Source organism: Halichoeres trimaculatus, unplaced genomic scaffold (assembly GCF_033239565.1).
Source record: "Halichoeres trimaculatus isolate MK-OKI-2021-1 unplaced genomic scaffold, fHalTri1.1 fHalTri1_scaffold_3, whole genome shotgun sequence".
Taxonomy (NCBI): Eukaryota; Metazoa; Chordata; class Actinopteri; order Labriformes; family Labridae; genus Halichoeres; species Halichoeres trimaculatus.
In genome coordinates, this window is record NW_027437181.1 from 6,887,460 (window position 1) to 6,904,716 (window position 17,257).

The window sequence follows — 17,257 nt, forward strand, 5'->3', positions numbered from 1 at the left end:
GAACAGAGAAATGAAAGGTAGGAAGAAAAAAAGTTAAGACGTAGAGACAGAAAAGAGAAAAGATTTAAATCAAAGAAAAAAAAAAGTAATAAGAGAAAAAATCTGTCACGACGTCTGAATGAATGAAAAATAAAAGTAAAAAGTCAAACTTTGACCAAACGCCTCAAAGAGCAGCATCAAACCCTCCTCAGCTCCACTCCTCCACCCCTGGACCCTGAGTCCTCACCCCGGACCCTGAGTCCTCACCCTGGACCCTGAGTCCTCACCCTGGACCCTGAGTCCTCACCCCTGGACCCTGAGTCCTTACCCTGGTCACAGCGGATCCCTTTGAAGCCGATGCTGCAGTAACAGGTTCCCGTCACGTAGTCACAGGTGGCGTTGTTCATACACTCACAGAGCTGCTGGCAGCCGTACCCGAACGTCCCCGCAGGACACTCTGCACGCCAGAGGAGAGGAGGAAAGGAGGAGAGGAGAGGAGAGGAGAGGAGAGGAGAGGAGAGGAGAGGAGAGGAGAGGAGAGGAGAGGAGGTTTGATCTGACTGAAAGTTTGTATTGTACATCGTTGTACATTTCGTTGACCGAGTCTATCCTGATTGTTTTCAGTACTTTTGTGTTCAAACAGATGTGATGAGAAATTTTACACATGTAGAGACGTGTAGACACTCACTGAGCTCACAGCTCTGTCCGATGAAGCCCGTCCTGCACGAACACTGACCGCTGATGTGATCGCAGTCGGCGCCGTTCTGACAGCGACAAACCTCCGAACACTGAGAGCCGAAGAACCCTGAAGGACAGCCTGAGGACGAAACAACAACAAGTTTACATTTCCCACATCAGCTGTTCCAGTCTGCACCTGGACCTGAGGGATGATCCAGAAACCTGGACTGAAGTTCTCCAGCAGCTTTTCTGGGACTGGATAATCTGTTCTGTCACAGCAGGAGAAAATCTGAGAAGTTCTGCAGATTGAAGCAAACCAGGTCCAAAAGATTTACCACAGAGTACCTGAGACTTTCATCACTACAGCTGACGAATCACAGACTGAGGAGTTCACAGAGGAGGTGAAAACAAACCCACAGAGAGATCACAGCTCCTCGTTTCACTGGGGACAGGGTCAGCATGGAGACAACTCTTTCTCCTCCTCCTCGTCTTTAATCTGACTGATTCAAAGGTTCAGAAAAGTCTGTCTCATCTACAATCAACAGGACACACCAGAGATCAGCATGGAGGAGAAAGAAAGAAAGAAAGAAAGAAAGAAAGAAAGAAAGAAAGAAAGAAAGAAAGAAAGAAAGAAAGAAAGAAAGAAAGAAAGAAAATATATATGAGAGAGGGAAAAAAGAAAGGCAGTAAAAAAAAACAGAAAGAAAGAAATGACTAGCATGAAAAAAAGACAGATTGAGAGAATGAAAAAAAGAAATACAAAAAAGAAGAAAGGCATTAAAATTGATAGAAAATTAAAAAGATTAAAAGATTAAAAAATAAACAGCAAGAAAGAAAAAATAGAAAAACAGAAAGACAAAGAAAAGAAGACAGAATGAAAAAAACAAAGAAATACAGAGCAATAGCAAAAAAATAAGAAAACTGAAAGAAAGAAAGACAGAAAGAAAGAAAGAAAGAAAGAAAGAAAGAAAGAAAGAAAGAAAGAAAGAAAGAAAGAAAGAAAGAAAGAAAGAAAGAAAATAGCAAAAAAATAAAGATATGACTTAAAGATAAAATTAAAAAAAGTGAAAAAGAAAAAGAAAGAAAATAGAAAGAACACAGGTGGGGAAAAAATCCAAAAAGAAATGAAATGAATTAAGGTAAAAAAAAAAAATAAGTGAAGGTGTAAAAGAGGAGCAAGAACACAATGAAAGAAAGAAAACAAAGAATGAAAAAAGAAAAGACAGAAAAAAAGAAAAAAACAAAAAAGGAAAAGATAAAAAGGAGAAATCAAAGAAGTGAATGAAAAAATCCAGTGAAAGTTTATTTTAACTTTTTATCTCTCACCTCTAAATAAATAAAAAAGTCCCTGAAGGACGAACATCAGTAACTGTTGGACCTGAACAGTAGGATCAGGTTTTTGAACCCTCCATAGCTCAGCTCCTGTTGAAGTAACCAACGATAATCCACTTCCTGCTGACTCTGGAGGTCAGTTTGGATCCAGCTGGACTCCAGCTCCTCTTATAGAGTTAACTGGTGATACAGACCCAGCCCTTTACTTTGTCAGATCCTGTTGATCAGTCAGAGTTTTGCCTGATTTTAAGGAACAATGTTCCCCTCATGTGGTGTTCCTCAGAGCTCACTTCTCGGCCCATTGTTAATCTGTTTAAAGACGCTTCCTCTGATCAGATTATTCAGAACCACTGTATTAACTTCTAATTCTATGTCTGTATTCCTATGGAAGGCCAGGAGAAATCATTTTGATAGGGGTGAGAGAAAGAAAGAGGATGTCGAGGTAAGGTCTGCCTCTGAGAGGATTCAACGTCTGCTCATGAGACACACGACCAAACCTTGGAGTTAAACCAGCACCCCAACAACACACACTCTGTTACTGTTCCTAAGGCATTGAGAGAAAAAGTGAGGAGGTGAAAAAGAGGTGACAGAAGACAGAGAAGTAAGGGTCAAATTAGGACCGAAGTTCCTTTATCTACCATCAGATGGCAGCAGAGGTTTGAGGTTGTCAAAGGAGACCTCGGTGACTCTACTGCCAGAGTGAGACAACATCACTGCTGCCAGAGGCTCTGTGGGTCTGCACTGTTTCCATCATGTGTGTGTGTGTGTGTGTGTGTGTGTGTGTGTGTGTGTGTGTGTGTGTGTGTGTGTGTGTGTGTGTGTGTGTGTGTGTGTGTGTGTGTGTCTTACGCTGAGTACAGTACAGTCCTGTCCACCCTGCGCTGCAGTCACACTCTCCATCTGTGGCGCTGCACTGAGCTCCGTTGTGACAGTTACAGGTATGGATACAGTCAGGACCCCACGAGCCCTGTGAACACGCTGCACACACACACACACACATGCACACACAGAGACACACACAGACAAAGAATTATGTGTCTGACTCTGCAAAGTGTGAATAAAATATTTATGTTTGTTCAGCCGAACCACTCATTTTTTTGTAAAGAGCAGATATGAAGTGATGATGGATTCACAATAAACAGATTTATTAATTCAGTGTTTGGTCAAACGTCTGCAATAAGGATCAGAATCTAGTTTTTCTTTCTTTTAAACGTCAAAGTGAATTAAACAAAATCAGCGGGGGGTATGACTTACATAAACAAGAAGACAGGATAGAAAAAAAGATGAATCGAAAAATTTAGAGGAAAGGAGTGATAAGTATGAGAAGGTAAGAAACAAAGGTGACACTTTATTTTGATAGTCCATCCTTGAATCAATCTGTCAGTTGGAAGTCAACAGTAAAATGTCACAAATTTTCAACTATCACTTTACATTCTCAACCAAGCATTTGTAGACCTGGGTTAGGACGATCCAATTGAAGTAAAAAACAGTTGACAACAGTTTGAACTCTACAAACAGAGCCAAATACAAACAAGCTTTGCACAACTGCATATCAAAGAAGTAAAGCTCATTTATTTGAGTTACAAAACATACTCAGTAGGCACACAAAATTACAGTAACATTTCAGTAAACTTATACTTATTTTTTCCCCCAAAACAAAAAAAAGATCCCTTAAGGGAAACCAGAGGCAGCTTGACTTTTTCTGATTTGTGGTAAGTGCTTCAACAGACAGATTTTTGAGTCTTGTTCGAAATAAACTGATAAACTGTTGATATGAAACTACTAGGGCTGTCATTTTAACGCGTTAATTAGATTAATTAATTACACCGCAAATTAACGCGTCATAAAAATTAATGCAGATTAATCTGGATCCCAAACCCGCGAGGCGTTCAAAGACGCACTTATTTTCAGATGTCTAGCATTTACAAACCGTTTGTCCTACATGAAAAAATTGGTGTTTTCGTGAGATTTTCAAATTTCCGATAGTCCCTGAATGTATCACACCTAGCAACATTCTTTGAACCGGGGGGAAGAGAGAGCGCTGTTGAGAGGACAGCCGTCCACATTTCGTTTATTCACACGTCCTTTTTGAAAATCTACAGAAAATCAACCGTTTGCTCTGGCTCAATTCTGTAAAAAACAGATAATTCTTCACTCTTTACTGCATCAAACAAGCCCTGAATGATCAAAAAATGTCTTGTATTTAAATCTAAAGAATTCTTTGAAAATTTCCTTCCATCTTCCTGGTGTCATGTTTCAGCTTGGGGCTGCTCTGCATCAATGAGCAACAGTTTGTGTGTTCAGAGCATGTAAAACTGAAAATACTTCACTTTTCTTTGATCCAAACTTGAATTAAGTGTTTTGTACATAGTTCCTCACAGTTTTTAGCCTTTAGCCCTGGTTCTCCTGACCTCATAGAAGTATAGAAGTTCATATTGCAGTGAAAATTGAGTCCACATCGAGTAAAAATGTGACAGAAGCAAAAAACATCCTAAAAATCAAATCAGCTTATCTTAGGTGTAGGACTGTGTAGAATTTGTAAAGATAGAATCATAACACTTTTTTCATTTGTTCCTTATGCCTCAGTACCTAAAAATGTGTTGTATATATTCCCACCTTATTTTTAAATGTCTTTTAATGTAATTTTAATGTCCTGGAATTTAAATTCTTTATTTTGGGACCTTAAGCAGATATGAGATTAAAATGCGATTGATTCGATTAATTTTTTTAATCGCCTGACAGCACTAGAAACTACATATCTACTGATAATGCACCTTATGTATGTATGCTATGCTTGTGATGTATAAACTGACAATCAGTTTATGTGTAACAACTTATTTGCTAAAAGATTTTTGAATGTCAACAGATGGACGATCAAAATAAAGCGTTACCCAAAAGATCAAATAAATAAAAATCCAAGAGGCAGAAAATTTTAGAAAACAGGAAAAAGAGGGGGGCAAAAAATAAAAAAGAACAAATCAAGAGAAAAATAGTTTAAACAAAACATATGAGGAGCTGAAGAAAGAAAAATAGCCAAAAATAATAAAGAGGAAAAAAAACAGAAATAAGAAGAGTAGAAGAAGAGTAAAAAAGTAAAAAAGCCCTTTTAAAAGCTAAAATAGAAAGAAAGAAAGAAAGAAAGAAAGAAAGAAAGAAAGAAAGAAAGAAAGAAAGAAAGAAAGAAAGAAAGAAAGAAAAAGATAAATGATGAAAAAAGAAATAGAAAGAAAAAGAAAAAGAATAGAAGATGAAGTGAAAATGAAAGATATAACGATACAAAGGGCATGACAAGACAGAGAAAAGAAACAATGAAAAAGGAACAAGAATGTAAAGGAAATCTTGAATAGTCAAAGCAGGATGTAAAATTTAATATATTAAAAAGAAAAAGTAATAAAGGCTGAAAGAAAGAAAGAAAGAAATGAGACTAGATAATTGTTACAGGTGAAAAAAAACATGCAGCTAAAATGAAATTATCTGTCAAGTTGTTGTGTTTGAACATATCAGCGAGTCAAAATTCTCATAAAGGGAAGGAGGGAAAAGAACGTGAAGAAGAAGAAGAAGGTGAAGGAGGTGAAGAAAGGATGATCTGCGTGTTTCTTACATTTGGAGCAGTCGTCTCCGATCCAGCCCGGGTAACACTGACACGAGCCGTCGATGGGGTTACACGTCCCGTTGTTGGTGCAGGAACAGGACTCTGCACACGCTTTACCGAACCTCCCACTGGGACACACTGAGGGAACACACACACACACACACACACACACACACACACACACACACACACACACACACACACACACACACACACACACACACACACGCACACACACACACACACACACAGAAAGTTTAAACTGCTGGTGTCATGACATGTTGGTTTTGGTGTTTTTCCACCTCTGCATTCTGCGCCCTAACCCCTCAGACTAAACTCAGTGCAGCGTCTTATTGTCATAGTCTCTGCATAGAAACTTGGAAGCTATCGATTAAACACAGGGATGATTGTGTTTTGTTTTTTTGTTTTTTTTTTGCTGCTTTAAAAACAGTTGTAGAATAACATCAACAACTAAAAACTACTTCAAATGTTTTTAAACCATGGAAATGATTCTGAAGCACGTTAACAAAAGACATCTGTAAAAAAAATAAAAAATAAAACAGGAGGATGGATCAGGTTTAGAGCATAAACTCTGCAAGGTTTACAGGAAAAAAGCTCGAGAGTCTTTTCAGAGGAGCAGCCGGATGCATCATGACCTTCTCTTCCCATACCACATTCAGCACAAAACTCATGTTCATCGCTTTAATTGTCCTTACAGGGACAAACCTCCGCCGCGCGTCGTGAATCATCTTTGATAATGCGATAAAGACGAGGAGGAAGATTTCTGCACAACCAGTTTGTTTGCTGGTTAATCGTTTCACAGACTCTTTTTCACTCTCAGTGGCTGCAGGACGTCATTTTTCCTCTTTTTGAATTCAGATTTAACTTGATGCATTAAATATAGGCAGACACAGACGCTGCCTGATAATATATTACTGCTGCTGGCTGTTTTTGATTATTGCAAATTAACAGCGGAAGACTGTCTGCTAAAAGAGAGCGTTCAGTTTGTGACTTTATTAAGTTAAAAGTATCTGATCAAACTTTACAAAGTGAAGCGCTGCAGTTTAATCTCCACACAGAAGCTGAAGGGAACACAACGTTAGAAATATTACCGCCTGGCATTTAACGTGACCTTACTGTATCTCATTAAAGCAGTGTTTGCACATTAAAGCGTGTGTGTGTCTCTAAAACACTGCAGCTCCATTATTATTTCATGAAATTGTGTCACTTCTTTTTAACGTTAATGTTCCTGCAGAAGACAAATGCATCCTATAAACACGACTTCTGCATAGATTCATTTTTTTTCCACCACTCATGCATGCACTCTTACATTTCTTCACCTGTTGTTACATGAGACGTACAGTCCCAGTTAAAGATCTGATATAATAAAAAACATGAGATAGCTGTGTTACTGAGCCCAGGAGGGGATTCTGGGTAAAAAATAAAGCTCATTATGAGTGGTTTTAATGAAGTCCTTTACCTTATGTAACACTTACCAATGTGTGACTAGTGTCTGTAAAGTTTGGATCAAAGCACGGCTGCAGAAACACGAGATGTTTAAAGAATAAAAACAGAGTTTAGCAGAAATAATTAGTAGGAGAGGGACCGTTCAGACGCTGCCTCTTCACTTTCATTCACTCTTTATTCTGCTGATGTTATTCAGTCCCTTAAACACTCCAGAGTGAAATATCACCGCAACTTTACGACACGTACTGTACAAATGAAACAAAGAGCAGATGTCCATGACCACAGAGGATGAAAGTTAATATTACGTAAAGCTAAATAACACTTTTAATGTCCAAAGGTAAAACAGTGACAGGATCAAGAAAGCAGTACACTTCAGCTGAGAGAAATGAAGCTGCTGCAGAAAACCTGTCGTTCCCTGAGTGTCCACTAGAGGCTGGCTGCAGAAACAGCAGAAACCAAATACACACCCGTCCAAACTCTGTAAATTCACAGCCTAACTTACAGAGTTTTGTCCATATAAGAGCACAGCTGATTAACTAACAGGTCCTCCAACTTGTCCTCACAAGAAATATCTTAAGAAGGGGTTTACACAAAAAGAGTCTGGAGATGCATCCGGTGTACTTCAGCCATCAGAGGTCCAGTCCTCCTGCTGGTGTCACGCTCTCCAGTCCGTCACTGCACCGGATCAGATAGGTTTCAGGTCAAAACCAGGTTGTATTTGCTGGTTTGAGTTGAGGAACAGAGTAAAGCTGGACTGCAGACGCATTTGGACTTGTTGCACCTGTGCTGAAGTTTCTCAGCTTGACTCATAAAACATACGGACGTGACTTCAGAGTTATCAATGTTGAGCTGGGAACAGTTTGGTAATGATGATTTTTTGGTTAAATTTTGGTTCCTAATCAAAGCCCCTCGTTTGGCAACCTCATGAGTCTCATGAGCAACTCTTAGAAATCTGTAGAAAACTTGGAGTCAGTCTTGGTTTTGTGATGTAGAAAGTAAATATTTGTGGATTCACTCAACATTAAAAAAAAAAAAAAAAGTTCTAGCAACTTGGACACTGGTGTAGCTGTTGCCTCTGTTTACCCCTAAATGTTTTGTGGTCAGTGACATCACAAATATCTTTTAACAGGTCTGAAACTTAGAGAGAGTGTGACTGATGCTGGACTTTCTCTTCAGAGGGTTAAATGCTCCCCGTGCTGGACATCAGCTTCATCAGACCTCGCTCGGTCATCCTCGAGCTGCTCAGAGATGCATCGCGGCAGAATGTGTAAAGCAGAACTGGGCATGACGAAGGCCCCTTCATGTTTAATGGCGATGAATATTTCACGCCTCCTCTCTTCTGTCTCTGTTTAAAATTCGACTTGGCGGCGAGTCGTGGAGCCCTCTGCCTTCAGAGGAGAATTAACACCTGTTTAACCTGCAGAGGAGTTCAGCTCTCTGAAATAATGATGTACAGGAGGAACGGACGGAGGGATTATTCAGGTCAAATAAAGGTGGAGAGGCTGTAAAAAGACACAGGGAGAGCTCAAGGTTTCTCTTTTTAGCTCCATTATTAAAGGGACGTTCAGGGCTCTGCAGGCACAGCGTGGACTCTAACCTGCAGTAATAAGACGAGTCAGTCCTTAAAGGGGACCACAGAGTCAACAGGATACAGTGAGGAGCAGCTGGGCTCCGTCATCTTCCCCCTTCACCTGAAACCTGCTGCTTCTGCGGGTTTAGAGGAGAACTAAGAGGCTGTGACGCCTCTTAATCATCAACGAAACACGTACTGCAGCAACTTCCTGTACGGGTTGGCAAATTTATTCATTCATAAACTGTACACAAAAGCTCATTAATAAAAAACCTCATAGCTTTTGTAAAAAAGGCCCCAAAGAGCTCCCCCTACTGACCAGCTGCAGTCTAGTAGTGATTGAATTTCTCCTTAAGAAACCAAGTCTGGACTCTTCTGATGTTTCCAATATTTGGCTGAACTCAAGACTCCCTTTTTTGGCCAAAATATTGAAATACACGGTATTGCAGAAAGTTTACAGTCAGACTATAAGGCCCTGAATAGCACTGAGTCTTCACTTTCAAAAGTTTTAAACGACCTGTTTTTACTGAACGATTCTTGTAGCTCTGGTAGTTCCACCTCATCTGCTGCCCCTCTTCACTGCGGAGTCCCCCAGGGTTTAATTCTTGGCCCGATCCTTCTTTGACTCTACCTTTACCCCTGGGTGCTATTTTCATTTTTATGCTGATGACTGCCAGATTTATGTACTGATCCCCTGACACCTTTGCTGAATTGCCAAGGTGACGCTAAGGCATGGCTGGCCCAAATCTTTCTGTTTTTGAATGAGGGGAAAACAGAAGTTGTGTTTCATAATTGATGTTTCATAATTGATTTTTTGAGCAGCACTATGGAAACGTCCAGTTCATGGAATATGCTTTATAATTTAAGTGGATTGGACTGTGTTTTAATTATCTCAACAAAAATAATATCTGCAAATCTCTCCAATCTTAACACAAAATGCCACTTTAATGACGTAAAGTCTCAAAATTATTCAACCCACTGGGCAAAAATGCTCACAAGAGAAATATGTCAGCGCCACCTGACTTCTATTTTCCAACAATAGTCTGCTTAATAAATGGATGTCAAAATAATAACTCCTCGCTCAGTTCAGTGTGTGCTGATAAAGAAATAATCTATTCAGACTGAAACAGTGTTTTGAACATAGACTGTGTAATTAATGGACGTAGTCTCCCTGACGTCACCCATCTATTTCTGAAACAGATTTTTGAAGCAGATTGGCTACAGCAGCCATAATGGAAGTGACTGGGGCTTAGCATACAGCTATAGGGCTCTCATCAGTCACATGAGCTGAGCTGTGCCTCTGTTGGACGAGCTCACGATCCTAATATCCTCTAAACTGATGAGTAAGAATAAAAGTCACCCCTCCTACAGTCTGTGCCGATCGTGAAATTAGTGACTAAGATAGGAGACGCTTTTTGAAACAGGCTTTACATAGTTTAATCACTTCTGTAAATATCAGCTTTTTGAATGGCTATGTATGTGGTTTCTGTTGTTTCTGCGGACAGCCTCTAGTGGACACTTCAGGAACTGCAGCTTCATATTTTTAAATGCAAAGCTACCGCTTGCTTCTGGCATATGTCTTATTTGCACATCATAATTCTGGTCTGAATCAACACCAGTCATTTTTCTGACTGGCTGATGTCTGTGTGATGTCATAATTGACAGCTGTGTCGACCAATGAGACGCCTGCAGTACTGTATGTTCTGGATAATCAGAGTAATGCTTCCTTTTCAGGAAGTTAAATGCAAGTTCCTGTACAAGACAGAGTTAATGCACAAAGTCAAAGTAAAGTTGCGCTTTCGCCTGGATATTGACATGTTTTTGATCTTAGACACGATGATTCTTTGAGTCGTCTTGCAAAAAAGTTTTTCCTGAAAGAGAAACCAGATGTTTGTTCTTGGAGCGGGAACTCAACCAGATGAAGGAGTGCGGACGCTGTGACTCACCTTGGTTACAGAGTGAACCGAAGAAGCCGGAGAGACACTCGCAGTGTCCGGTGATGTGGTGACACGCTCCATCGCTGTGGACGCACTGAGGACACGACTGGCTGCAGCGCTGCCCGAAGAAACCAGGAGAGCACGCTGCAAACACACACACACAGATACACACACAGATACACACACAGCTGTTAGAAAGATGAGTGTGTGTGAGAAGGGTCCAGGTCTAAAGAAACTTCTGATTAGTTCTCTGATGATCTTAATAACAGATTTTACGCTCCACTTCATCCTGAATTAAACTGTAGGACACACCTTCACGTCGCTGTGCTGTGTCTGTGTGTGTGTGTGTGTGTGTTTTCTTCCTCGTTCGTCTTCTCTAAGTTCTTTAATTTGCGTTAATCGATGTTCCTCTGAGACGAGCCCTGTTCCTCTCACACTACAGGATTTTACTAATTAAGATAATTACCCAAAGTGTGAGCTGAAATTTATCACTCTGAGGCTGAGAAACTCCAGGAAAAGCCTCTGACTTTATTTAAAACAGGAGGACGAATAAATGATAGGATGGTAAAGTCTGCAGACACACACGTCTCACAGATTCTGCTTTTTTGACCCACAGCGCCTCCTCTGGACAACATAAACTCCTACTGATCTGTCAATTGAAAATATGCAATTTCAACACCCTCAATAATAAACCAAAATATAAAATAAACAGAAGAAAAAGAGAAATGTGAGGAGGAGCAGAAGGAAATACAACATAGTAAAGAAGGCTGGAAAACATCGCCAAATAAAAGAAAACATCTGAAAAATTAGATTAAAAAAATTACAGTGATAAGAAATGAGATGAGAAGCTGTGATGCTTTATCAAATATCTAAAACCAATATCTACTCTGTATGTCTCTGTAATGTTTATAGATGTTTTAAAAATCATTTGGTCATGATTAACAAATAATTCATAAAGTGTATGAAATGTCATAATGTGTTCATCCATGAACTGTTAACATAAACTGCAAAAAACTGAAACCTTATTAAGTTTTTTTTTTTGTCTTATTTTCAGTAGAAAATGTCTTTTTAGACTTAATATGAGCCACGTTTACCTGACTAGTCCAGAAAAATGTCTTGTTTTAAGTTATTTAAAGTTAAAAAAATGAAAAAAATCTGTCAATGGATCAAGAGAAAAATAACTTGTATTAAGACATTAATCAAGTTTTTTTTTTTTTGCATTAATCTAAGCAGTTTTTACCCAAAATAAGACAAAAGCACTTTATAAAATTTCAGTTTTGTTGCAGTGTAGCATTAAATATAGCATCACAAATCATTAGAAAATATTACTGACAGTTTGGTAACAGTAAATAACTATTAACTTTTGGTTAATTAACTCTCTATTTACCTTTATTACCCTTTATAGATTATGATTATTATAGAGCGTTACACTACGATGTTTGGAGAAACTGTGAAGAAAAAAAAAATCCTCAATCTGTTTCACAGCACAATTCTAAAAAAGTTTCAGATTTCATGGGGGCTGATCTTTTTGACCTCAGCAGTGTAATCCTGTCAGCAACCTCTGGAGTCTCCTCTTTTGGTCATGTTCAGGGGTCTGCAACCTTTACTTTCATAAGAGCCATTTTGCGAAAACTCCCCTTCGTTAAAGTTATTCTGGAGCCTCAAAAACGACTTCATCTTCACAATAAAAGATATAAAGTGCAAAAATTCTTTACATTAAATCTGATAAATAAATATTGAAACCAGAAGTTATTTTGGGAATAATACCATTGTACATGTAAAGTCTTGTTTTGTTTTATTTTTTGATAAATTTACATTAAAAAAAAAAAAGAATAAATAAAAAAGTAATTATCAAAAGAAAAAAAATAAATTGTGAAATAAAAAAATGTGTTTTTTACATTTCAAAAGTTTGTGAAAAAATGTCAAAGAATTTTGAAATTTCAAAAAATTTGCAAAAAATAAAATTTTATGAATTTGCAAAAACTTTAATTTTTTTGAAGGGATATTGGAATTTGATAACATATAATGATAATATTGCTCAACTCATCCTTTTTGCCCCATATCAAGCCTTTATATTAAGCTGGCTTATTGGCAATTCAAATCCATACACACAGAATTAAAATCTGCATTTCCTTTTAGATTAGTGTTTTTGTGGATTTAGTTATCCTACTTGAGGTTAGCCACAGGTGCTTGGAAAGTTGGTGAACTGTTGATGTTGTAGGAGGTGAAGTAAAGCGGTGGCAGGCTTTATTGACGGATGTGATGAATATTTAGGTCGACAAAATGTTAACGCATGATTTTGTGTAGTGTCATATCTTAAATCATCAACACCGCTTGTAAGAAATATAAAAATCCTTTACTTCAACATTTTTTTTAAAGCTACAAGGAGCCACTGCAAAGGAGTCAAAGAGCCACAGGTTGCAGACCTCTGGTCATGTGGATGTGTTTTAAGGTTGTTTTGAATGAGTTTAGTACAGGCAGGGTTGGGCTGAGAGTGTGTGACGACTGTGATGCCGGGAGGCGGGGCTACACCGACCTGAAGGCGGCTCAACAAGTGAGGAATCTTTGATACTGAATCCAGGATCTACAGAGTTTTTGTTGCAGAGGATGAGAAATCAGCCTTTTACAGATTATGTTGTCAGTCTCAGGGTAAAAAAATATTTAATTCAATCTTTCAGACATAAAAAACTGTTTCAGCAAATGTTTTAAAATCTGATCAAACTTCTGATTTCTTAATAATAAATCTGCAGAAAGTTACTAAATCAGAATAATTCTTCCATCACTGCCCTGAAGCTATAGCTGAGGAACTGTGTGTGTGTGTGTGTGTGTGTGTGTGTGTGTGTGTGTGTGTGTGTGTGTGTGTGTGTGTGTGTGTGTGTGTGTGTGTGTGTGTGTGTGTGTGTTCACCTCGTCTGCAGTTGGTCCCTCTGTAACCCGGAGCGCACACACAGGTGCCATCCTCTGGGGAGCAGGAGCCTCCGTTTGCACAGGTGCAGCTGTACGAGCAGTTCGGTCCCCAGCGTCCTTCTTCACACACACTGTCACAATGTACACCTGCACAACACACACACAGACACACACATACACACACACACACACACACAAAATGAGTGTGTGATAAAGGCTTTGTTCTGTAGCTCCTTGCTGCTAAGTGAAGTCAAAGCGAGTTCCCTGAAGTTTCAGAAGAGTCTCTTAAAGTGGAGGAAGGAGAGCAGAGAGTGATGCAAAGAGAGAACATTAGAAAGACATTTAAGCACCTGCTCAGGTATTGAGTCAGCAGGAGAGTGAAGAGGTGAGAGATGAGAGAGGCAGAGACCAAACGTCTCTATCTGAATGTTAGACAGAGACTGACAGGGATCTGGGAGTTCCTCATCCTTTGGAAAAAAACAGGACCAGCTCTTCCTGGGTCATAACATCCACCTTAATGAGCCACACTCCAACACCAGGTAACGTGTTCCTGCATCACTTTGGATGCACTGCAAAAAGTCCTCACAGAGACTTAAAGTCAGAGAGCTGAAGAGAGACAGGAAATCTGAATTCTAGATAGACACACGACCTGTTTCCTGTTTACAGAAACTTAAACCTGGTTTCCACGTAGAGCTCCCAAAACAGAGACATACTACCAAATATAACTAAACCCCAAAGTTCAAATTACTCAATTGGATCAAGCTATGAAAACTTACAATTTGTAACTGAGTTCAATTTAATTAAATGTCTGAGTTTTCAGTGTTGAAACTGATGAATTTGGAGTAAATTTAACTGATTTTACTGTATAAATAAGCACAACTTAAAATCATTAGTTTCTGAGACTGCGTTTGGTAATAGTGAGCAAGGAGAAGACGCAGTCGATATGAGACCCTGCTGAACTTCTCGACGTGCAGCAGTGGCACAGGTTCTCTATGCTCCACTTCACAAGGTATGTTTGTCTGTGCATCACAGCATGGATGTCTATGCTCGACATAGTGTGGACTGACTGTCTGCGTCAAAAATAAATAAATATATCTGTTTACATTTTTTAAATTGGTCTAAGGTAGGCTTTACACGAGTACTAATTTCTACGACTCCGGTAAAATAAACTATCGATCCGATGATATTGACACATGGTGACGCGTATTTGTCCATGACTCCGAATCTTTTTTGAAAACGGGTCTGCAGGTGGATATCTGCGTATTCGTCTTCATGCCGTACTTGGTATAAACAGATAAGTCCGGAAAAGACGGTGACCTCATAGCACCCCTTCTACTCCCCGCCCCCCAACCCACATTGTCACACCCAACAACAACAACAACAATGGCGGCAGGTTTCTGATTCTGATATTGTTCCAGCAGCTACAAATATTGCTTCGACTATTATATCAACATTTTCTCAGAGAGCATGAACAACACCAGCTACGGCAACAACAACAAGAAGTGCTCATGCAGAGACGCAGCGTGCATGAGCTTGTTGATGTGGAGTCCGCCTCGGAGCAGAACCAGACGGGCAACCCAACCACAGTTTTGCGTTGTCATGTAAATGCACAAGCCTATGTACAATATGATTTGTAAACAGCGATACATGTTGTGACGCCGACACCAAGAGGATACGGGGCCGTCCTCATGTGAGGAGGGCCTAAATAGCATGATAGTTCAGTCAAATATTTCATTTATAAATATATTTAAAATACATTAGGCACAATTCAAAATCAATAGGTACAAGAACCTGTGCCATGGAGCACAGACCACCAGACAGTGCCTAGGGGCTCAGACAACCTGTGCCCCCTGAGGAACAATATTTCCGTGTCCAGTCTTATCTCTACTGCCTTCCCTCCTCACTCATGGTTACCAAAGTTATGAAATTAGAGCTGATTTTTGTTGTGACGGCATTCGTAACCATGAGTGAGGAAGGGAACACTGTGGATATGAGACCCAGCTGAACTTAATTTAGTTGTTCCCATCTGCTTCAATTTTTTATTCCAAGATTTATTTAATTCATAAGGCAAATTTATTGATATCACATCTATCACATCAGTTTTGAGTAAGGCCAACTTATCATGCTTTACAGTGATATGCAACATTTTTTAACATTACTTAATATTTTAATTTGTAACAAATAAGCATCATTTGATTAGAGACAGTCAGTGGAATGATTTTTCCTAACAACTGCTTAAGATGTTGAGATAATTTAACTTATTTCATTACTTTTCTTCAAGGTAAGTGGTTTACAAGCATATTTCAAGCAAACTTATCCGGGTTTACAGTGTGCTGTGCATGCTAATAATTACTGTTTTAAAAACACAAATCAGAAAAATAAGAAACAATTTGGATCATGCACATGCAAAAAAAAACTGACACTGAGTTGATACATTTCCTGTTTTCTCCACAAAAGAAGAACTCTTCATAATTTATGATGTGAGGAGAGTTCAGAGCCTGGACTTCAACCTTTAAAGCTCCATCAGTTCCTCTACTTTATAACAAGTATCTCTTCTTAAAGCAAAGAGAAAGAAAAGTGTGAAAGAAGGCTGAAATCTTGGTCTGAATTCAGATTATTGACGTGTTTTTTGGAAATATGTCAAAGCAAACACACAGGCAGGTTTATCTGTTTACACATTTCAGTCAAACTCAGTCTGAGGAAACATTTTAGGAAAACTCAGATTCTGCCTCAGACTTTTCGCCCTTTAATCATCCGCTGAAGTGTCTCCTTCTTTCATCAGTCTTGCATATATGTGTGAGTGTGTGTGAGAGACTGTGTGTGTGTGTGCGTGTCCTAGGAGGCAGCAGTGTGTCTGCACTGAGGCTGGCTTGCAGAACGATCAGAGCGCTCGCTTCTCACAGGGGACGGACCGGAGACTGCAGCGCACCAGAGACTGACTTTACATTCAATCTGAGTTATCCTGAGACACACACAGTCTCACACACACACACATACATACACTCACATTAAAGTATAGAAAACAGAGACAGACGGAGTAAGAATAGTGTGTGTAAATACAGTATATCCCCCGTCTGTCTGCAGCTAATTAGAAACTTTCCTTGGCTCTGAATATGAGAGAATATGAGAGGACATGAGAGAATGTAAGAGAATATGCAGAATATGAGAAAATACACCATTAATAAACCAGCCATGAGCTGCAAACACAGAAATAATCAGATAATCAGGATAACTTTGAGTAAACCTGTAGAAAAATAAAGAGACAGAGGTTGAACATCACTACTCTACAAACTGAGTTCACTAAGTTTGCTTGTAGTCACGTTTCAGTCGTCATGTTGGGTAAAGGTGCTCATAGGAAATGAAGTCTTCACCCAACTTCTCATTCTGACTACAGGGAGCACTGCAATCAACGCCAAACAGAAAGCCCTGACAGAGACTTTAATGAGTGCATATGAATAAAAAATGGCTTATCAAAGGGATGACATTTTTCAAATCCAGACTTGAAATCATTTGATAAATTTATAAATTTGATTTCCATAGAGCTCACCATCACCTGTGACCAGCTCATGAGGACGACAGCAACCTGAATGCTAAGGACCACGGCAGTAAAGACTATGATAATGAGGAGGACAGCGATAAAGATGAGGATGCCAACGGTGAGGATGATACCAATGAGGACAACAGCAGGGTGAAAGACAACAACAAGGACTACAGAAATAAAGGACGACAGAAATGAGGACAACAAAGATAAGGCTGACAGCAATGAGGACTACAGCGACGAGGGTAAGGACCACA

General features: G+C 39.3%; 1 protein-coding gene across 1 annotated transcript in view; it reads right to left on the reverse strand.

Annotated features, from left to right (window-relative positions):
• Positions 1–17,257, reverse strand: part of LOC141788233 (multiple epidermal growth factor-like domains protein 11) — a 123,501-nt gene that overhangs the window by 12,097 nt on the left and 94,147 nt on the right. The window contains exons 14-19 of the mRNA XM_074667114.1: positions 13,463–13,609; positions 10,565–10,699; positions 5,591–5,719; positions 2,839–2,967; positions 668–796; positions 308–436 (exon numbers count right to left, since the gene is read on the reverse strand). Coding sequence (XP_074523215.1) covers positions 308–436; positions 668–796; positions 2,839–2,967; positions 5,591–5,719; positions 10,565–10,699; positions 13,463–13,609 — 798 coding nt within the window. The remainder of the gene's footprint in view (positions 1–307; positions 437–667; positions 797–2,838; positions 2,968–5,590; positions 5,720–10,564; positions 10,700–13,462; positions 13,610–17,257) is intronic.